Source organism: Stegostoma tigrinum, chromosome 25 (assembly GCF_030684315.1).
Source record: "Stegostoma tigrinum isolate sSteTig4 chromosome 25, sSteTig4.hap1, whole genome shotgun sequence".
Lineage (NCBI taxonomy): Eukaryota > Metazoa > Chordata > Chondrichthyes > Orectolobiformes > Stegostomatidae > Stegostoma > Stegostoma tigrinum.
In genome coordinates, this window is record NC_081378.1 from 23,240,803 (window position 1) to 23,264,805 (window position 24,003).

Genomic DNA, 24,003 nt, shown 5'->3' on the forward strand with positions numbered 1-24,003 from the left:
AAACCTATCCATATTCATTTGTAAGTTTCTTATTTCTTCATTTCAGCTTACTTTCTCACCCATTATAGTGTCACCCATGATTTTTGCTATGGTACCTTCTATTCCTACATTCACGTCATCAATATAGATTATTCATCGTTGGCACCTGAGAACCAAACCATTTGGCACCCCACTAGTTGCATCATGTCAGCCAGCAAAAGACCATTTTTTGAGAAAATCTTTCCTTTTAGATTCATTCAGGCCTGTTCGGACTAAGGGAAATTTTTTTTCCTGAGAGGCTCAAAATTAGCGTGTCAGCAGTGTGCACTGACTCCAAGATGCATTACAGTAACTCGTCATGGCTCCACCAACGTACTTTCCATGCCCATGTCCATAGCATTTGAAGGACAAGGGCAGCAGATACGTAGTATCACCACCTTTTAAGCCCCCTTCCAAGCCACTCACCATCCTGACTTGAAAATATATCACTGTTCTTTCACTGTAATTGGATTAGAATCCTGGAATTCCCTCCCTAATTAGAATGCCTGCAGGTTTGTTTGGTTCTACTTTGGAAAATACCTTTTAGGTTTTTCTTAGGTCCTTTTTGATTTTTGGGCATGTGGGTAACTGAAGGGTAAAAGAGTAAACTGAAGGTAAATGTCATGATTTCATATAAATTTTGTTTGAAATGTTTATTAAATGGTTGTTTTTTTTTGTATTGTGACCAGGCCAGTGTCAGAGGACAAGTAAAATGTGGGACTGTTGGTGGATGGGGAGCTGGTTGCAGTTAACAGAATTTCACTCCAAGTATTCTTCATTAGTAGCCTTAGCAGTGTGAAGTTGTATGGTTTGCCTTTGTCCTCCCCCTTCCTCCTCATGATCCTGGCTCTCCAACTGTTGGCCACAGAGTTAGTGGCAAGGACATGTTCCCTTCTTATGGAGAGGTAGTGTGGTTTGTGGCAGAGCACTACATCAGAAAAGAGTACTCCAGACCTTCTCTATAATAGCTCCTGCTATTTGTTAATGTTAAAATGTTGTTTCAAGGACTTCTGTCATCTGCTGTATTATCTGAATGGTGGCACTTTAGGAAAAGGAGAGGTACAATGAGACCTGGGTGTCATGGTGGAACTGTCACTGAAGGTTGGCACACCAGTGCAGTAAGCGGTGAGGAAAGCTAATAGCGTGCTGGCCTTCACAGTGAGAGGATTTGAGTATTAGAGTAAGGATGCCTTTCTGCAGTAATACAGGGCCTTGGTGAGGCCTCATCTTGAGTATTATGTGTAGTTTTGGTCTCCAGATCTGAGAGAGGATATTCTTGCTATTGAGGGAGTTCAGTGAACGCTTAACAAACTGATTCCCAAAATGACAGGACTGACATGAGGAAAGACTGGAGCAACTGGGCATGTACTTGCTGGAATTTAGAACAATGCGGGGTGATCTTATAGAAACATATAAAATTCTGATGGGACTGGACAGGCCAGATGCGAGAAGAATGTTCCTGACATTGAAGTCCAGACCAAGGGGTCACAGTCTAAGACTGTTCAGGCCTGAGATGAGGAAGAATTTCTTCACTGAGTGTGAACCTGTGGAATTCCAATCACATGGAAAGCTGTTGAGGCCAGTTCATTAAATATATTCAAGAGGGAGCTAGCTATGGCCCGTGTGGCTCAAGAGATCAACGGATAATGAGGGAAAGCAGGAATGGGTTACTGAAATTGCATAATCAGCCATGACTGTGTTGAATGGTGGCACAGGCTAGTGGGTCATGTCCCACTATCACTCGTATCCTTACATACAGATAAGGATGGACACCACTTTGATTGGGACAACACATCCATCCTAGGACAAGCCAAACAGAGACACGCACGAGAATTCCTAGAAGCATGGCATTCCAACTGGAACTCCATCAACAAACACATTGATTTGGAGCCAATCTACCATCCCCTGAGAAAAAGAACAGGAAATGACATCACCAACCTAAGGAAACCTAACCAGATAAATAGAAAGCAGGACATAACAACAGCGCTTCATCAGAGGCTCACTGATGATGTTACCTAGAATGGTGACGAAACGTCTGAAAACTAACCTTCCAGCTCAGCGAGCAAACTCACATCCAGAACCTCAACCTGAGCTACAAATTTTCTCAAAACTCGCTATTAAGAGAGATGTTCTTATTCAATACCTTTTTCACCTAGTAGTCATCTTTTGGGCTACTGTCATATCTCAAATGGAAATGATACACCAGTTTGCTGCAAAGTGAAACGTTCCTACTTCTGCTAGGTATCAACCTGTATGATTTGTTGCTTGTTGCATGTCAGCTGGACGTAAAAGGATTAGGATTATTATTTATTCTAATTTCTAGCAGAATTGTTTTGAAGTTACTACATGTCAATGTACACGGGGATGCCTGCAATCCTAGCAAAGTTCTGTGATTGTTTGGGCAAGAGAGTGGGCAGTTTGGTTAGCTTTCGTGAATGAGGTCCTTGTTGGTCTCTTGGGTGGAGCAGTGGACAGCGAATTACAAATGTTACAAACATCTCTGCCTCTAGGAAGATGGCAGATATGTGAAAAATTGTCACTTTGTCACCATAGCCAGTGGCAATGCAAAGACTTTTGTTCAATTTACCTTCTGGCCAACGTACCATTTGCTTTCCTTATTGCATGCAGTATTTGCATGTTTGCTTTGTATCTTCTTAGGACCAAAACACCTAATTTTTCTTTTCTGAACACAAGTATTTAAAAGTTTTCAGTTTGCTGTGTTCCAAGGTTGCAGTTATGGGGGATTTTGTTTGGGGGAGGCGTGTTATCTTTATAGCAGGGCAGTGATTTTTCCTTTGCTGAACATGTCATCTGTTTCCTGAACAGCAAGTGAATTTGGCCTCCTGCTAAGAACACTTTTCTCTCTTCTTTCCGCGCCGCCCCCCAAGAACAACTTCTGCACTCTGGCCTCTGCTTATATTCCTGTTCGCACTGCGCTCTAAGTAGGAGTGCTTCTGGAGTACTGAAATTCACCAAATACTCAGACAGCCTTCATGATCACCTTCAGCATTCACTCCAGTCACCACTGATGCACAGTGACAGTAGTGTGCACTGACTCCAAGGTGCACTGCAGTAACTTATTGAGATTCGTTCAACATCATTTTCCAAGCCCACAACTACATCCATTTAAAAGGACAAGGACAGCAGATAGATGGGAGCAACACGACTTCCAAGTCCCCCTCCAAGCAACTCACCATCCTGACTTGAAAATACATCATCGTTCCTTGACTGTTGCTGGGTTAGAATCCTGAAATTCCCAACCTAATGGCATTGTGGGTCAACCTACAGCAGGTGGACTGCGGCAGTTCAAGAAGGCAGCTCATCACCACCTTCTCAAGGGGAACTAGGGATGGGTGTTTAAGGTGGCCAGTAAATGCTGGACAGCCAGCAATGCCCACATTCTACAAATGAATAAAACAAAATTGAGATCTGCGTACGAATGATTAACAAAGAATCCTTGAAGCCAGCAAGTTCAGCTGCTACGCCTTATGAACTTATGCATGTTGAAACAACAATGGAGAGGACTAAAATTAATTACAGGCAGGAGAATCTAATGGCTCTTAAGCCTTCCTATCAATGCTCAAAATACACAAGTGGTGGAAGGTGAATTTTCCCTGAAATGACTAAATCACAGTTCAATCTATCAGCAGTCTCTCCAATTAAGTCAAGTCCTTTTCCTCGCTACCATTTTACTTAACCTCTTCTGTATTTTAGATAAAGACTTGCAATTTTTTCTAAAGTTTAATGCCCAGTTGTTCTGATAAAAGTTCGTTGACCTCATTTTCTCCTCTCCCCATAGATGCTACCAGACTTGCCAAATACTTCTAGAATTTTCTGTTTCTTTTTGGATGTTCAAGATCAGCTGAATTTTACGTTGGTTTTTGTATCCTGTTTTCCTCTTAATAAAGCCAAGAATTCCATGTGTTTTTTCTAACAGATTTCTCAACTTATTCTGACAGGCTGAAAAATTTGAGTACTTGTATCTGTGCCTATCTGATGTTTCACCTACTTTAAAGTTGTGTCGTTTAGTTTGTTTGCTTCCCTCATTGATCCTACCAAAATACGTCACTTTGCACTTCCCTCCACAAATTTCATTTGCCAAAAGTCTGTATATTTCACCAGTGAAACAATATTGCCCGGACATTATACTGTTATCTTCATTGTGTTATTTTTCTGCAGATTTTGAAATTACTTCCATTTTACTCTAAACAGTGTTGTAACTATATATTAAAAAGGCCAGTAGTCCTAGTGCTGATCCCTCAAAAATCCCTTCAGGGATTTAGGTCTGTTAATAAAATTGTCAACATCTTTTGAAAATCCATGCATATCCAACTATGCTGTTACAGCAATCTACATTTATGTAGCACCTTTTAATAGAGTAAAATGTCTGTGTTTCAGAGGTGTGTTGTTAACCAAATTGATAATCAAGCCATATGAGATATAATAATGCATGAAAGAAAGGTGTTCAGGAGCATCTCTCAGCACCTTTAAGATGCGCAGAAGTTCAGAAAGTGAATTCGAGTTTGTGGCCTAGGTACCTAAAGACGTGGCTGTGATGGTGGAAAAGTAAAATTGGGGTATTTGTGAGAGGCCACTCTTGGAGGAATATAGAAGTCGAGGTGTTGGGTTGAGCTGGGTGTGGCTACAGACATACGAGGGCTAAGGTCATGGAGGATTTGAAATGATCAAGATTTTTAATATCAGGTTTTTTAGGCCAGGACCTAGTTTAATTCACTGAGCATGTGTGAAAGGACTTGATACATGTAGGGTTACAGGCAACAGAATTTGGATAAGTTCAAGTTTACGTAGGTGGCAAATGGAAGGCTGGCCAGGGTCGGCTTTGAAATTATCCAGCCAGATGTACTGCGCATGTGAATAGAAATTGAGCTGTAGCAGGGGCAGAGTTGGGCAATATTACAAAGACAGAAATAAGCCGTTTTGGTAATGGATTGGATGTTTCACCAGAAGCTCACTTCTAGGTCATACAAAGCACTGAGGTTGGGAATGGTCAGGTTTAGGCTTCTAATTTCCAGGGAAAGAAATGGAGTTGGTTACTAATAAGCTGAGCTTATAACCTTATTAACCTTCCCTTTAACTTTGATAAACACCTAGCAAGGTTTCTTTTTAGTGAGGCAGGAGATGACAGTAGGAAAATCTGGTTGTTCTTTGTCTTTTGCTTTTTGAGTAGCAAGCTCACACTTGGAATGGACAGTTAATAACTTTCAAAACTTTGAAATGGAGAATGAGTCTTTATAATGTTACCATTATGAGGATATGTTTATATTTAAGAAACCAGGACTGAAATGCAGTCAATGTAAAATTTGCTAATTTGGAATGGTGTCATTCTCCTGGGATTTTTCAGTGACTTGCCCTAATTAAGTTCTTGAATGAACTCCCAGAATATGTTGTGTGCACTGCTGGGGACTCAACAAATAGGGTAATACAGAAAATGCTTGAGACAACAGGTTATAAAGGACCCTCGGGAAAATTTAGGGAAGTAGTCACCTGAGGGTCGGAAGTTGTTCCAGCCTTTCAGAAAATAGCAGCTGATAGTTTCTGCTTTGTCAGTGGTTTTAAAGGCTGAATGGAATGCAGATTGGTTGCAGAATACAAAAATTAAAAGCCTGTAGAATAAATATTCGCTGGCTGATGAAATGGAGGTACTGCTGGGGTTGGAATAATTATATTTTCCATGTGTGGCATTTACCAATAGAGCAGCAATATGCCTACTGATGATGAGTCAAAATGGGTGTGCTACCCTTAGCTGGGAGCAGTTGCAGAAAAATGTTATTTTATTGGAGGCAGTTCAGACAAGACTCACTAGGATGGTCCCTAGTATGGAGGGATTGTCTTCTGAGCAAAAGTCTAAGGTTAGGTCTTGACTCATTGATATTTAAAATAATGGGAAGTGATCTCCATGAAACAGACAGATTCTTGAGGGTTTGACAGAGTAAATGCTCAGAGGATGTTTTGTGTCATGTGTGTGTCTTGGACCAGTAGTCATAGTCCCAGAATTAAGGGGTGTTGATTCAAGCTAGAGAAGAGGAGGAATTTCTTATCTCAGAGTTGAGAGTCTTTGGATTTCCTTGCTACAGAGAACTGTGAAGAAATTTTGTATATATTTAAAGCTGACATAGATAGTGAGATTCTTGATCAGATGGAGAAATTGAGGATTATGGAGAAAGGATAGGAAAATGGATATGAGGAATACCAGATCATTCATAATCTTGCTGAAAGGTGGAGCATGCTTAAAGGGCTAAATGGCCTCTCTGTTTAACCATCCTATTTCTTACGGTTTTATGAATGATGCATCCAGGATTTCCATTTAAAGTAAGACAGATCAAGTGCGTTAGTCACCAAGTAGATGAACCAAAAATGCATTTCTTACATGCTTGTTTCTGCTGGTGTATGTTCTCTTACTGTTTACTGTGCACTTCATTGGTGATTACCGTGCATCTTCTGCGCTTGTCCTTCTAGATGTAGAGTTCGCAAGTTTTAGTGCTGTCAAAGGAGATTTGGTGAGTTTCTGCAGTGCATCTTGTAGATAGTACACACTGCTGCTTCTACACATGTCCATTCACAACCTTGACTGCCAATGGTAGTGGATGAAGTGCAATTCAAATGGGCTGCATTGTCCTGGATGGAGGTTTTGGATGTTTTTAATGTTTTTGGAGCTGTACTCGCTCAGGCAAGTGCAAAGTATTCTGTTACATTCTTGACTTGAGCCTTTTAGATAGGAACAGGAGATGAGTTACACATGGTAAATTCCTATCCTTTGACCTGCCTTTTTAGCCACAGTATTTGTACGGTGAGTCTGTTTGGTTTCAGATCATTTGTAACGCCAGGGTGTTGATAGTGGGCAGTTCAGTGATGGAAATGACATCAAATCCATTTATATCAATCTAAATTTATAAAGATGGATTCTTATAAAATATTATAGAATTTTGCCTTTGAAAGGGTTAATGCTTTAAATGATAGAATTTAGAAAAAAAAATTACGTGGCTACTTCCTAGATTATCAGAAAATATTGTAGTTATCTTTGTAGCAAACATCTTGTGACAGCATCACAGTATTGATGTTTGGATTATTGCTGTGGTTTTCTATGCTCAACGGATGATATATTTCACACAGTTCTATCTAAATGACTTGTATTCAATTTTCGTCTGTTTTAACTTTTTTATAATCCCTGATAACCCCTGTAAGGCTCATGGGGAATTGTTAATTAATTTCTGCTCACTGAGTACATTGTCATTGGTAACAGGAAATGGCCAGCCTTGTTGGAACTCCTTACCTGAGTCCTTTCTAAAGCAGAACGAGAAGTGCCCTTTTATGGTGCAGTGGTAGTGTCCCTACCTATGCACTGATGGGTCTTGGTTCAAGTCCCATCTGCTCCAGAGGTGTGTAATGATGTCTCTGAACAGGGTAATTAGAAAAATAGGTTAATTTTATTTTTTAGAAAATGCAGATTCAGGGATATGTCTGCAGAACTGTTTGTGCTGGGCATACAATATTCCAGATGTGGTCTCACCAAGGCCCTGTGCAGTAACAGCAAAACATCCCTGCTCCTATACTTGAATTTCGCTATTATTGGTAGTGCTGAAAACCAGAGTAACCTTGATGTACGTGTCCACAGATCCCTGAAGCGCAGGGGAGCTAAAGAAGGTGTACAAAATACTTGTCGTTGTCAGCCAAGACAGAATACATGTTATGCTGAAACTCTATAAAACGCTGGTGAGGCCAGAAATGAAATTCTGCACGGAGCCTGGTAACATTGTAGGCAGGGTGTGCTTCCAATAGAGAGGGTGCAGTGGAAATTTATCAGAATGCTGCCTGAACTGGAGGGTTTGAGATATGAGGAAAAATTGAATAAAGTGGAGTTGTTTCTCTTGGTTCAGCGAAGATTGACTAAGTCTTGACAGTGATGTACAAATTTGAGCAGCAAAGATATTATTAAGGTACCAGACCCCCTGAAAAAATATTAAGAAGATAGCCTAACCCTAACTTTTTCTTATTTTAAAGGCAAGTGCTAGGCATTGTGTTCCAGATGCAACTTGATTGGTCAAACTAACAGATCTCATTTTGTTCATACACCATAATTAAAATATAAACAGTAGGAAGAAGAAATTAGAATAACGTAACTCTAATGGAAAACTTAACAGAAAACTTAACAGATTATTTAATTACTAAACAGCAGCTGTTTAAATATAGTAACATCCCATAAATATACCCTGGGCAAAAACAAAGTCAGTTAAAAACAGATTATCTCAAATGCAATTCTAGCAGCTGGAGGAGACCCCCAGGCTTTTAGCTGTAACAGAGAGAGGGAAAACAGCTCTCACATCCAGCTTCAGGACCAGAGCAGCTACTACTGGAAACTAAAACAAAATTCTGGTTCCGTGGAAGCTTGACCCCATTCATTTAGGCTACTTCTATTTTTCCAAATTTGAAAATAAAAACCAAGACCTCTCAAACTGTTTACTCTAGTGGCTCTAAATGGACTGCTTATGATCTCTCTCTCAACCTTTCTTCATTTACAAAAAGATCCAGGACAAAGTATACCTCTTAAAGCCATAGGGTTGTCACAATACAGTGAATTAAAAGGCACTTCTCCATTTATAGCACGGTTTAATAACTAAGGGGCTTGGATTGAAGGTCAGATGTAGACGGCTAAGAGGGAACTTGTGTTTCTTTTTCACTTAGAAGATAGGGGAATTTTGACTTCATTTCATGAAGACTGTTTGAGTCAGAAACCCTTGTAACATTTAAGCGGTATTTAGATTCACTTATGTTGCCATAACCTTCTGGGCTATAGGGCCAAGAGTTGGGAAATGGGATTAGTGGAGTCAGATCTTTTATTGACTTTCGCAGACATGACACTATTTGGCCTAGTTCTGTGTTGTAAACAGCACAATCACTAAAACAGATTAAGGTTGCAGGAACAGCAACTCATATTCCGCCTGGGAACCCTGCAGCCATATGGTATCAATGTGGACTTCACCAGTTTCAAAATCTCCCCTTCCCCTACTGCATCCCTCAACCAGCCCAGTTCGTCCCCTCCCCCCACTGCACCACACAACCAGCCCAGCTCTTCCCCCCCCACCCACTGCATCCCAAAACCAGTCCAACCTGTCTCTGCCTCCCTAACCGGTTCTTCCTCTCACCCATCCCTTCCTCCCACCCGCTACCTACTAACCTCATCCCACCTCCTTGACCTGTCCGTCTTCCCTGGACTGACCTATCCCCTCCCTACCTCCCCACCTACACTCTCTCCACCTATCTTCTTTACTCTCCATCTTCGGTCCGCCTCCCCCTCTCTCCCTATTTATTCCAGTTCCCTCCCCCCATCCCCCTCTCTGATGAAGGGTCTAGGCCCGAAACGTCAGCTTTTGTGCTCCTGAGATGCTGCTTGGCCTGCTGTGTTCATCCAGCCTCACATTTTATTATCTTGGAATCTCCAGCATCTGCAGTTCCCATTATCTCTGATTATATCTAATTTGTATTGCATTATTTGTAGTATGTGTGACCAAATGGCAACTACATTTTCCCAACATTGCAAAAGACTACACATTTGAGTGGCACATTTCTGCTAAAGAAAGTCTTTATGTTCATTTGTTATGTTGTGAAGTACCAATAAGTAGAGTAAAAATGTATTATTTTTAGAAAATGATGCCTTCTTTAGCCCTAATAAAGTTAATGCATTATCAGCAAAGTTTATTACAAAACCAAATTTTAAAGAACTAGTTTGTGAGAAGCTGATTTATGAAACTGAAACTGAAAAGTTACAGCAGACTTGCAGAGAATGAAATGAAGCGAAAATAATATTAACAGTGGTAGGATAAATGGAATGAGTTACTTGCACCTTGAGTCTCTGCTTTACATTCCAACTGTTGTGTGCTGAAATTTATTCTAGATGAGTTGGCGAGTAGCATTTCCAGACAGGCTGTCTCATTGGTAATTATGCACTTGACATGTTCTGACTTGCTTAACTGAGCTCAACTGTAAGTAATGGTTCTGAATAGTAAAATATTTGAATTACATAGTACATATATTTGTATTTTTGTTTAGAAACCTATACTGAATGAGTTTAAGATACCACCTTTATTTTTATTTGCATGATCAGATTGCTTCCCTAGTGGCACTTCAACTGATAACGCATGTTGGCCATGATGATCAGCTAGATGGACCAAAGTATAAATGCACGACAAGTCTGGATTTCATCAGAGCAATTGCCAGGTACAAGACCAAGCCTTCAGTTGAATTGTAAATATTTCAGTGAGGCATGAGAGCGAAATTATAAAGTTATCCTTTTGGATTATGTGGGCACTAGGTATGACGAATACATTTTATATATGCGTTTTAATGATTATTTGCCAATAGATATTTTAAGTTAGATTTAGCTCAAATTATAAAAATTGTTTTTTTAAAAAAATGCATGATCTTCAAGCTGCTGGTTGTGTTATGAGAGTACTAAAAACAACATTTTTGTTAGTTGCTTCAAGTGATATTTTGGTTTATTAAGAGCTTATTTGGAGGAAGGGGGCATATATTCACCTAATTTTTGAGTTTAGTATTCACGATGAAACAGCGTAAATTGGTTTTGGATCATAAACAAATGTTGATTTGGCGTAAGATTTAGGAAAAGAATTAATGCTGAGCTTATTTCACATGATTTTATGGCTCTGTTTTGTTTTTCAGTTCTACAGCTTAAATTATATGCTGCATGTGGAAAGCTAACTGTGGTTGAATTGAAATAATATTTTTGAGAACTCTGTAAAGTTGAAGTCAGGGTACATGATTTTCAGAATTCACATTTTGAGCTGGACAGCCTGGATTTTGTAGTAAAAATAGCATTGAGGCTACCAAGACTCACTGGTATCAAAAAGAAAATCTGACGACAAGATTGCACAACTGTACATGTGCAGCTGATCTGGAAATTAGGAAATTGCTCTGGGTTGCGAGAGTTCTCCAGAAGCTGTACTACAATATTGTCAAGAGATTCTGCATTGATGCACCTGAAAAATCATGATGTGGTTGTATGCACATGATAGCTATATACTAAATATGCAGAAAAAGTTTGGGTATATGATCTTTGGTGTACACAAATTTTTAATGATATGAGAAATCCTAGTTCTTACAAACAAACCCTCTAGCAATGAAAAATTTACATTTTGAGATTGTGGCGACTTCTTTTTCTTCAGAGTTAGGTTATTGTTAGCTTAGAAAGTGAAATTTCTTTTAAAATATATATATATATTTGTCACAACTCTCAATATTTTTGTCCATTCCCTCTATTTCACTTTCTGTACATAGTTTGACATGGAGTTAAATATTCTAATTTGTACTTTCTAGATCAGATTAACACAGCTAAGTAATGGTTTCTCAGCTGATTATTTAAGATATTATTGCTTGCTGTGTTCTCACAGGTCCCAGATCCCAGCAGAGGATGCTGTACTGAAATGATCTTAGAGTCAAATTCCAGTACGAAATTCCCAGTCTGTTAAAAAACGCACTGAATGGCTGATGGTATCAGTTTGCCATTGCCCATTAAATCTGTCCTTTTGTGCTTGGAAGTATTATGCATGCCAACTCATGAAAGAGGTCCTTGCTAAGTAGGAAACAGGTTGGCTAATATCAGGTACACATCGTGTCTCAAGACAATATCTAAATATTTGCTTGGACTTATCTTGCCAAGATTTGGATGCAAATTGCATTTGCATAATACCCAAGTATGAGCTTAGTTCAAATTTTCTGTAATACTGCTAAGTCTTATTAGTAGGTAGTCATGACATGGAGATGTGCTACTTTTTTTATTTTTTAACATGATACAAAAAGATAACTGGTTCTATTTAGTGATGTAATAGAATTTCAAATTGAACTTTTCAGTTAAGATACTTGGAGAAATACTAAATGCTGAGATGGTAACCCTTTCCATAAAGATAAACAGCAACTTGCTTTTGAACGGTTATTTAACTTAATGAGTGAAGGAAATATTTGTTCTTCCTTGCTGCCGAATCTTCTCTTCCAATAAACTGTTGACATCGCTTATTGAGAGGGAACAAACTCCTCATACACCCTGCTAGTGTGAATTCAGTGTATTGGCCATACTTGTACGTTGTTTACTATTATCCAAAGCAGGTCACTGTTATTTTGCACTAGAGAAATTTTACTGTCTCTGTTTCAGTTCTTTGCCTTGTGAATATATGATTGCAAAGCAATTCCCCATTTGGATTGGAGGAGAAGCATTGAAAACGTCATCTAGCAGAGAGCTGTAGCCATTGAAAAGTTTCACTCTGAAATGATTTTCAGTGAGCATCACCCACTAATTATGATTAGTGATCCGAGCACAATACACTGCTCTCAGCTTTTCTGTATTATTCCAAAGTGGACAAGCCTGAAAAAGCGTTCTCGCTGGCTAGCAATATCGTGGCTTTGAATAAACCATTGTTTCAAATCGTAGTGTTTGAAATCATGCAGATTTTCTGGTGTAGGTAATAAATTTGGACAACAAGAGATAAATTCTAGTGGCTAGCTTACTGGCAATTATGTGTTTGAGATAGACTGCATCCTTGTAGTCACAAGCATACATGAATGACAGAAATGACAAAGTAACTTGTATTGATGCTTAAACTACTTAGTTTATCTGAGGAATACACCCTAGGTCAGCCTCATATTTGTGCAAACTAAGTATTTCTTCAGGCTCCAAGGGATGTTGTAGGCTTCTTCTGTGGTTTCAACTGGGGTGCAGTATCAAATTTTATGTTGTCATTAGAACATCTGTTGCACATTTGACCCAAGTGCCAAGAACTCTACCAGTGTTATGCAAATAAAGTTCAATGTCATGAGTATTTAATTCTAAGTACTTTCTGATTGACCATGTATCAGTAATAAGATATATAATCAATAACTTTTAAGACTGCTGAGAAAGTTGCAGTATAACTGGAGCAAGTGACAACAGCTTGGTTTATATCATGCACGAGATGAATTTTTAATCTGAGTAAGACCTAAATTCACTGTATAATATTAATTTGTCAAACCCACTGAGGTAATTAACAACCTATTGTTTCTTCTTTTCTTCTAGGACTGTGAATTTTGATATAGTGAGATACTTGTATGATTTCTTGTGAGACCCAGCACAACCATTTGATACTGCAAGCAATGATCACTTCTTTAGCTCCAATTCATTCTGATTTCTCCACTCTGCTGAGAAATGACAGGCATTTTGGCAGCATTCGATTTGTCCAAGCAGGTGTTAGCACAGTATGGAATCTGATAGCAATATCTTGATTGGTCAGAATGGATCTTTAAAATGAACTATTTACCAGCAATCTTCAGTATTTCAGAGCTAAGTGTTAATTATGAGCAGCAGGAATTCAGGGCAATCTGTTCCAATGCAATAACAATATATTAGCACAAAAGACACCTGAAATGTATTTACTTTCAATTATTTTCCTTTGTGAAGCATCCTTTTCTCGGAATGTAGTGTAGCAGCCATTTGTGTGACCAGCCTTTCATTTTTAAAAAACTTATCTGCTGTAATGTTTTGTGGCCCTTATTAATTTTGCAAAAAATTTTCTATTTTTTAGTGGACAAAAATAAATAAATGTAGTGCAGTAATTGTGTTATATTGCTGTTAGTGTTGTTAAACTGTTGAAGAGAAATGTCAAAGTAGAGTACCTTTCATCTTTTGGAGCTGGTGAAGCTGATTCACGTCTGTGTCTTGTTAATTTAAATACATGTTATCAATATCGCAAGGTCTATGGGCCCTGTCAACATTGGGCTGAAATTTTGAAGATTTGTGCTCCAGGACTATCTCCACCGCTCACCAAACTGTTCCAACACAAGCACAACACTGACATTGACCTGGTAATGTGAAAGCCACTTTGGTATATCTTGTCCACAGAAAGCAGGACAATCTAATTTAGTTGCTTTTTATCCTATCAGTCTACCCTTCGTTATCAGCAAAGTGTCTTTTACAGTGCTGCTAATACCTGTAGTCTACAAAGTTTGGATCCTCCAGAGCCCCTCATGCTGCAGACTTCATCATAACCTGGAACCAAAAGTCCTGAATTCCAGAAGTGAGAGTTCTTGACATCCAGGCAGGTTTGATCGATTGTGGCATTAAGGAGTCCAAGTGAAATTGAAGTCAACGTGAATCAGAAAGCAAGCTCTGCAACAGGTGCCGTCATACCCCTCACAAAGGAAAATGGTTTCCAACTGCAACCAATCATCTCAGTCCTGGGATATTGTTTTAGGAGTTCTGAAAAGGATTCGGACATTTTAAATTGCTTTATCAATTACATTCCCTCCAACATAATGTTAGAAATTGGGATGTTAGCTGATGATTGACAAACTGTTCAGTTCCACTTACCTTGGGTGCTGAAGGAGTCAGTGCCATGCAGCAAGATTTAGACAACATTGAGTCTTGGCAGGTATATGGAATGTAACGTTCACATCTCACATTTCAAATAATGCTGTCTTCCAAGAAAAGGAAATCTAATTATCTTTTGCCTTGATTTTCACTGGCATTGAAATCACTGAATCCACTTCCATTAACATTCTAAAATAACTTGATTAGAAATTTAGCAGGTTTAGCTATTCTGTGACTGCAAGAGCAGGTCAAAGACTGTGTGTTCTCATTCACAGTAACTCAAAATAAAACCTCATAGGTTCTTACACAATGGTCATCTGAGTCTTTTTGTGTACCACATTCTAGGATTTGGAGGTTTCCTTTGCATAATTAATGTGATCTGATCAGAGCATTCATTTGCGAATAGCTTAAACCCTAAAGATTTGTCTGCATAGTTCAGTGATGCTTTTAAATTGAGATTGCCGGTTTTATAGCCTATGAAAATCTACTAACAAATGCATGTTGTAAGAATGCGTAATGTACAGAGGAAAAGTTACTGATTTAATTGAGTGAGTGACATGTCCTTTGGAACTTAAGCTTGGTTTTCTGTACAACCCGAGCTACTGATATTTGAACTGGTCTTGGTACATACATGGTGTGCTAGTGCTCAACACAGTGTATTAAGTGAAGATGTATTTTAGTAATTTAAATTTTGGTATATTCTTAAAAATAAAGCTTGCTGATTTATTAACTTTTGAATGCATCATCATTGTGGATATTATTGGACAAATTATTCTTAATGTCTTTGGAATAAATGTTAATCAGTAAATAAATCTGAAAATATAAAGTGGCATTAGTAAGTGTGACCTTGGAACTGTCAGATTATCGTAGAAACACAACTAATTTCCTGATGTCCTTAAAGGAAGGAAATGACATCCTTATTTGGCCTAGCCTATTGTGACCTCTGGAAAGAGATTCAGTGTTTTGCATCGAGGTTCGTTGGCTGTATGGGCTGTTTGCAGAGAATAGCATCCCACAGCTGCTGGAGAACCATCAATCTGGTGAAAGTTTCTCTTTAGGCTGCCTGAAACTTGCTGGTGCAAAGAGTTGACTGAAATTGAATATTTAGTTCCAAGTTTTGAATTCCATGGTTCTGCACTTCGAGCTAAGGGATGCACTAAAGCATAGGTTATATTCAGTAAAGGAGCAGGGTCACCATCTAAAGCCTTTTAGCTGTAGTACAGTGAGGGGGTGGAAACTGAGTAAAACCCCCTTGGTCTATATTTTTGACGTAATAAATCCTGCAAATATTTTGTAAATGTAGCACATAGAATACTCAGCATTCACACATTCTGTAAGCCAATTTGTGCTACTAAAGAGCTAACGCATATGATGTCACTCTTTGGTTACCAGCTATATATGAATGCAGATCTATGCAGGATACAGTAAACTCTGTACTACCGTTCTTGATTACTAATCTAATGTAGCCTATTTACTTGATCTATTTTTACTTGTCATACAAAAATTTGTTCAATGCTGAAATATTGCACATTAAGATGTCAGGGTTCTTAATCACAAATAAATATGCCAAAGTGAAAGGGTAGGTGCTGTAATATATGTCTAACCTGTTTAAATGCTTAGTTGCCCAGCACAAGGTTTGAAATGAAATAGTTGTTTAAAAAAAATTGGAGATTATGCATTCTTGTCTTTGTTCGTATTAAAAATTCCATATGCCAACTGAATGCAAATATTAAATATATTATCAGTGTAAGAAGAATATTTTTAAACATGTCAAATCCAAATTATAATCCAATAAGATATTTTCATAATTTACAGCATATTGTGGGCACTTAAACACCAGAAATGGCACATTCATATAATTGAATTAAAATGAGAAATATATGTATGCTTTGGTACTTGATCATTTTTCAACATGTCAAAAATGCTCAGCTCTGGGACTATAGTTTCAAGTCATGTAAGAGTTAATGAAGCCTTGTTGTCAATATTGTCCCATGGGAGGAAGGATGAAGCTTTGTTTAAATGAACTACATTTTCTTTCTCCAAAACGTGCAGATTCCCATGCTTATGAGCCATAGCACTTCTCAGTGCTGAACTGAATGTGGCTTCTAAACTTAATTTTATAAATCTTTTACACATGTCCTGCTACTAATTCACAGCCAGAAAATATTATTGTTTGAGCAGTGTTTATTGAAGACGTAAATGCCGTTCCCAACTTTGTTTTGATTCTGGCAATGTTTGGTTTATTAATAATAATAGACAGAAATTCATACTGGCAATGAGAAACAGTCTAATTTAACAAGGTTGCATGTTAAATGAGTTTCAGAAAACACAAGTTGTGAGCTATTATTCCTCAAGTGTTATTGATTTTTCGATGTAAGCTGAGATGCTGGGTTTTCTTTTGCATTGCTTTTCTTAACCATTACCTCCGTTTCCTCACAGTTTTGTAGTTTGTGTTTACAAAATTGTGACTCTATTAAAACCATTCAGTGTGCTGGTGACGGAGCAAGGCAAAATATTAAAGCAGACAAAGGTAAAGTTTGAAAATTCACCCAGCCTTATGATTGCCTTTTAGAAATAAGCTTGCCTGGATAACATTTGGGCATGGGAAGTTGGAAGGATTATATGTCAGGATGTGAAACATCCACTGCTGAAGTTGGTGATCCGAAGTAGAGAGCAGGATTGTTGTAGTGATGCTAAAAAGTAGCATAGGTAAATATTGGCATTTAATCGTAGTTTTTCAATTTCTAGAACTGCTCAATTACTATCTACTCTTCAACTATAGTTCATACCTACGCATTTCATGCCCTAGCAAGTTGCTTATGCCTAATCTTTGCTTGCCGGATTACTTCTGCAAACGCACCATCATTATATCATCAATTGTCCTCCGTGATGAATACTCATGTAAAGACAGTTGTAAGAAACAAATTAGTTGATCTCTCCAAACCGACCTCGAGTGTAGTTATCAAATATCAAGTAGTTGCTTTTCTCCCCAGTTAAAGCTAAACTGTTATAAATAGATGTTTTATAGTAGTTTAGTAACATTTTTCTTAACTTCCACACAATTAGGAAATATAGCCAAAGAGCTTTCAATTCTGTTTTGAAAATTAAAAACACTTGAATAGAAACAAATAACTCCCATTCATCAGATAATTGAACAAATTGCCCACTGCAATTTTTTTCCTTTTTACTGTATGTCTTTCAATGAATCTTATTTCCGATCGGTTTCCAAAGTGAAATAGAACTGGGTCTTACTGCACTTTACATCAGTTAATAGAAATGCTTGAACAATTGAACCTGCACTGATTAAATGTCAATTAACTCTGTAGCATCAGTTGGATAATTTCATGAATAGAAAAATTAATTTGGTGTTGAGCCTTATGCAGAACCTTCAGAATGCAAAGTGAATGATGTCAGGCCAATTAAACAGTTAAAAGACCTTTGAATTAGTTGAATGAAGAAAGCAGATAAGCAAAAAACTTTTCTTTTCTGATGAAGGGTCTAGGCCCGAAATGTCAGCTTTTGTGCTCCTGAAATGCTGCTTGGCCTGTTGTGTTCATCCAGCTCCACACTTTGTTATCTTGGATTCTCCAGCATCTGCATGCAGTTCCCATTATCACTGCTTTTTTTTTTCTTGTTAGTTTATATTACAAATAGTAAGATTGTGAATATTTTTAAAGTGTCCAAATGTCTCTTTAAAATATAGCTCATACAAAATTGACTACCTGGTATATTGGAGGTATCCATCTAGGCAGAAATTAACATACAAGCTATTAGAAATCATCTTTTAACGTAACTGTTAGGAGTAATTTAACAATGCTGCACAGTTGACTATGAAATGTACACTGGTACTTGTGTAAACCTTTTTTTCCTGTAAGGTTAAAGTTCTGTTGACATGGCATTAATAATTATCGTAACATTGACTCTCTTGCCCTCTGCTATGGAATGTATCAGAGCAGCTGAATTTAAAATCCATTTGTAAACATCTAGACTGCTGTTTTGAGCTCACTAATTACCAGAACTCAAACTTTAAATCAGTAGATAAATTATTTAATTTTATCAGGACTGAGTTTAGAGAAGAGGTGAATCCAGTGTTTAATTAGAGTCTCTGCAGTTGTTAAGTGATTTAATTCAAGCTTCCACAGATCTTGTGGCCCACTTAAATCGGTTTTTATGTAGCTTTACTGTTTTATGTTACCGTTCAAAATATTTTGATCAAATAATTCCTTTTCTATTGTATATTGGTTGTTTTCCGAATTCTGAATTGGTGTTGATATGGAACTTTCATTTGAGGTGATCACTTAGGCAATAAAAACAACTTTAAATATCACGATATTATATAATTGTATTGCTGTTATAATGGCCTCGAGACATGTTTGCCACATTATATAATTATTTTGGCAGTTTAGTATTTAATCTTTTAAAAATGGCTTTTTAAAAAAAACTCCCAATATCTATTGCGGGTAAACCTAGATTTTTCAAGGGTTTTTATGCAATTGTGCATCAAGCACACTACTGACCTTTTACAGAAAAATCAAAGGTCTGCTGTGGTGAGTGGTTTATATCTGAAACAGTATTTAAATGATATTTCAGTGTATGTCATCGGACTTGCAGTGCTTGGTATTTGCTGTTCAGATTTTTCGATTTGTCTATTTAGTGATAAGGCATAAATACGAGACTTCCCTTTTGGACACTCGGAGAATGAGTGAGGAATGGCTTTTTCTGTCTGATGTTACTCTGAGAAGGTGGAGTTTTTCAGCACTCCAGTAAAAGCAGCAGGGGAAATAAATTATTTCCAGTCGCTGCATTTTATGCCTGATCACCTCCCGGTTTTAGTCCGTGTTCTGACTGAAGGGAAAGCGTTTGCCTTCCTAAAAAAAGTTAACAAAACAAAGACGCGCCTTGAGGCACGTGGGAGGGGGCTGGAAAGTGGAATACAATATGCTCTGAAGAAGACGTACTCGAAAGCTGTATTGCAGCTTATGAAGCTGATGTATTAGAATGCAGTAGAAACAGCTGACAGCTGGCAGTTCCTGGCTTATGACTTTCCCAACAGAAGCTCCCTGACATTAAACTTGTAATCTCTTTAATACAGCAAAAAAACTCATTCTCAACAATCGGTTTCCAGCAGAACGGAATCTGAAGAGGACAGAGAAATGGCTAAAGAACGATGCTTTAAATATTGGACTTTATTCTCTCTGGTTGGAATATTCTTGACAGATTTTGTATGTGGATCTGTGGGGTTTTACCCAAGGTTTGCCCCATTTTTTTTCCTTTGTACCCACCACGGAGAACTGGAGGGTGATGGAGAGCAGGGAGAGGTGTTGATGTCACTTCACATTGTGGGAAATCCAGAATATTATGTGCCTGGTCAAGAATATCATGGTAGGTCACTTTTACTTGAATGGATGTTGCTTACAGGTTTTAGTGGCCAGTTTAACAAAAAAAAGTGTAACAGTTTCTGGATGAATCAAATGTGTTTCTTTCACATGATTTGACTTGTGAAATGCATATTTTAGTATAAAATTGGCATGCCCCTGGTTTATGCCTGCATATTTGAAAGAAGCAGTTCTTTGTTTTGAGAGCTGGTAGAGTGTTTAATATTTTAAATAGTTTACCTTAAATGAGCAAGGTTAAAATGAAATCATATTAATGTGACTGACTTGACCATTCACACTTTTGCTGATATGAATTATGAAGACAAATTAATCCTTTGGGGTTTTTTCTTTGTTGTGAACCATTCCCTTTCTGTTCCTAAATCTCTGTCCTTCAAAGATTCTATTGTGGGGATTGGATGTATTAAACTAAGCTGGCAGGTTTGAGTAGGCTTTGTGTGTGGGCTCAACTCAAGTGTAAAAAAAATCTTTTGCTGGGACAGCTGTCAGTCCCTGACCAATCTACATTTTAAAATAAAGTCAATAGATTTTTAATGTAAGAGCACATAGCATACTTGTGGATCATTTCTAGCGTGCAGACTGTGTCCGCAGTCAGGTCGAAGATAGCAGGATGCCCTGCACAGTGTCTCCACTGTACATGTGTGATCTATAGCTGATTGCTCCCTGTAAGACAAAAGTGAGAGTTCAGGTCAGCTGTGCATAGGGTTGAATTAACATGGAGAAAAACAGCTTGACTTGAGCAGTAGGAAGCAAAAATGTCACTCTTGTATCAACGCAGAAGGTTCGGACAGTCTCCAGAGGGAAAACTAAATAACAGTACTCCAAACAGTAATGTTGAATACTTTGAAATAATTTTATTAGAAGTAGAAAGCTTTAAGATTTAACAAAATCTGTGAAAAAACCTTTCTTTCATTCCAGACTGGCTACTCTAATACAATGGAATCAAAGAGTGTATTTGTAGTCAAGCAAGATATTTAACCAGTTCAGTGCAGTATTGGCAATTGTTCATCCATTGGGACTAATTAGCAGAAAACAGCTGTAAGATAATATACAGCACTTTTTCTGCAAGGTAATATTTCATTTTAAAACATGCAAGCATATTTAATTTCATATTCAGTTGTTGTTTCAGAGCAAGTACTAAACAGACCAAATAAACAACTATAGAGAACACTATGATTGTACAATCTTCACCTTGAAGGAGAAGGTATTGAGCTGTCTTTTTTGGGGATAGATACTATCTTATCATTCTGTTCTGATGAGTGTAATTGGGGGGGAAAGGGCATTTAACTCATTAACTATTATTTACAAATCACCCAATCAACAGCTAATTAGTGAATGTCATTCTTATTATAAACCTGAATCTGGATTCACTTATTTAGCTTCCAGGATGTGTACTGTCATAAAGCTATGAGAGAGTGGTTTTGTGAACATTTATAATGAAGCCTAAAGTGTTGTACCTTTTTGGTTATTTTATCTTCTGATTATTTCACAATATTGATACAGGCAAAGAAACTCCATCTTTCCCAACATTAAGCCGTGACAGACGTTTGGCGCTGCAATTCAGAATTTAAATACAAAAAACAGTCCAATGGGCAATTATAAGGGAAAAATATAGCTTGAGATTCAAATAGGTGTTAAAAGACCTAAACTTTCAGAAATAGCTAACAGGAATGCTGATTCCTGTTTATGCTGGGAATGCACCAATAAGACTGGATCTCAATGAATAGATTTAACACGTAGCTGCCTATATTTGTCTCTGCTGTACTGAATGATTTTGGAGCCAAGTTAATTATTAAACTGTTTCTGCCTTGGAACTTTTGTAACAGTAACTTAAACCATGGAAATAGTAAAGCAAATTTGATTTATCAGGTATTTTCTTCTGTAACTCAACAGATAATGTGAAAGGGAGTTCCCTGCACTTGTTTACCCCTCACTAGGTCTGCAGTAAATTCTCGCCATGTTGTAACTCAGATATTTTACCCAAGAGTTGTGGGACAAAGTTGTGTGTACATGGAATCCTTCAACCAAAAACCTTAAACCATCACCTGTTCTCACATCTCCACAAATAGTTCTTGAGTTGGATATGAATACAAGTTGAATTTCCTGATTGTGTTTCCAGATCTTCCCCCCCCAGAAGCAGATTCTCTCCAATTAGTATCTTCCTCTACCTGGCTAAAATAGAGAATTAACTAGCTGGGGAAACAATAGGGAGAGCAAGGTAGTCCATTTATGCACTCATGCTATTGTGCTTTCTGAATGCTCTTTGAAAATCGCAATTTTTCTGTTTTGTGCCGTATCCATCTCTCAAACTAAATCAAATAGTCTGTTTTTCATCATTTTTTGAAACCAAAATCATGACCATCTCCACCAGCTTGTTTTAACTTTAACATTCAACGCTGTGGAGTTTATATTTAAGTTTGTGCTGTGTCAAGTTTTTGATCTGAGTTGTTTTGCGTAAAGAGAATAATATGCATATGTTTTATCTTGTGGTGGGGGTAAGTTTTTAAAGGAAAAATATATTCCTAGCCACTATGTCAAGGCTATTGACAATCTACTAGTAACAGTTTATAAGTATCTAGGAGCTCAGTACTTGAGCCAGAGATGATATAGGTAGACATTCTAGGGAAAATGAAAATAAAGACAGTATAAACTAAGAGTTTAATTCCTAAATATTATTTCATGTGATGTTTACAACATGAACTATCAATTTCTTGTGAGTAGGAAGCAGCAATACAGTTCTCCTATCCTACGTAAACCAAAAACCAGACAAATGGTTTCGATTTGATTTTTATTCCCCAAGGCAGGGCCATGTAGAGTATCAAAATATTTTACTGTTAATAATCATTGATCCCAGTATATTTGAGAACATTAATGTCACTTGAAGACTTGACCACACAGCACAAATCCACAACATTTGAGCCATAAGAACTCAGTATTTTTTTTTAAAAACATCAGCTTATTTTACATATAAAAATGTATAATCATGTTTAAATATCAAAAAATGTAGACTCACACTTATTTCACACCATTCATGATCACAAGGTGTCTCAATGGGGCTAGTGAAGTACTTTTAAAGAATGGTCCCTTGTAATGTAACATTTTGTGATCAGTTTCTTGGAACCTATGAGGTCAGGTCACTTGTTTAATATTTCTTGACTCAGTTTATTTCTAGGTATTTTGATCTGCAAGTGTGATTAATAATTTTCTGGCAGTGGAGCAAGGACTTGGTGCAAATGAGAAATATGCTCCAGCTATACTTCAAAGATCATACTTATGGAAACATTGCTGATCTTCATTCACTCGCATTTATTATGCAGCATATTATTCTGAGATGGCGAGACCTGCAGCTGCTGTAGTCAGGGTCAATACAGTGTGGAGCTGGAGGAGCACAGCAGGTCAGACAGCATTAGAGGTGTAGGAAAGTCGATGTTTCAGGTCTGGACCCTCCTTCAGGACTCCTGAAGACTGTCCTACTCCTCTGATGCCGCCTGACTTGCTGAGTTCCTCCAGCTCCGTGCTGTATCAACAGCACATTGTTCTATGGTTTTCAGTACTTGCTTCACTGTCTACATAGTAAAAAAATCTGTACAGTAGGCTTAGAATAAAATCAAATAATATTTATTTATTGAATCAAATAATTAACAATGGCTAGAATTTTAAAAATCAAGGAACAAAAGATAAAACAATATATTTCAAATACTTTGATGTAGCTTAGGTGCTATGAGCTAAAGTTCATCAAAAATCTTCTTACATAAAGATGAAAAATACTGTTTCTCATATTGTTGACTTTGAAAACTTATTAAATCGGAAAATTTGGCCACAAAGTCCAATGTATTTGCTAAAATAAGCATTCAGGCATATGATCGTTTAATGTCTTCTATAATGTTGTATGGATAAAGTGTTTCAATTCTAGATTAGGGCTGACAGGTGTGATATAACGGGAGTGGAAATGCTTGTTGTGCGCCAATTTCCTTAACTCCTGAAAGCAGGCTGTTTGATTTAAATGTGTGCTGATTTCATAATGTTTTAAATACCAAATCATCTATTATAGTTGTAATTCTTATCTAATTCTCATTTAATGTGCATAAAAATAAGTGCCTAATAAATTAGTGTAAATAAAAGTAAAATAAAATAAAAACAAAATTAGCCAGGTGCTTTCAGGATAGTTATTTACCTCTTGAATTTTGCTTTGAAATCCAATGATGGTGGCCTGGTATGCTACTC

The 24,003-nt window shown here is 37.6% G+C and overlaps 2 protein-coding genes across 4 annotated transcripts in view; both read left to right on the forward strand.

Moving 5' to 3' along the window:
• orc5 (origin recognition complex, subunit 5) overlaps positions 1-15,116 on the forward strand; it is a 79,618-nt gene extending 64,502 nt beyond the window's left edge. For all 3 annotated transcript variants that reach the window (XM_059654560.1, XM_048554465.2, XM_059654562.1), the window contains exons 14-15: positions 10,139-10,251; positions 13,097-15,116. In XM_059654560.1, coding sequence (XP_059510543.1) covers positions 10,139-10,251; positions 13,097-13,142 — 159 coding nt within the window. In that variant the 3' untranslated portion in view covers positions 13,143-15,116. The remainder of the gene's footprint in view (positions 1-10,138; positions 10,252-13,096) is intronic.
• Positions 15,117-18,916: 3,800 nt separating this feature from the next.
• The window catches only part of reln (reelin), a 363,171-nt gene continuing 358,084 nt past the window's right edge, over positions 18,917-24,003 (forward strand). Inside the window, exons 1-2 of the mRNA XM_048553828.2 lie at positions 18,917-18,933; positions 19,479-19,768. Of these exons, the coding sequence (XP_048409785.2) occupies positions 19,540-19,768 (229 nt within the window). The 5' untranslated portion in view covers positions 18,917-18,933; positions 19,479-19,539. The remainder of the gene's footprint in view (positions 18,934-19,478; positions 19,769-24,003) is intronic.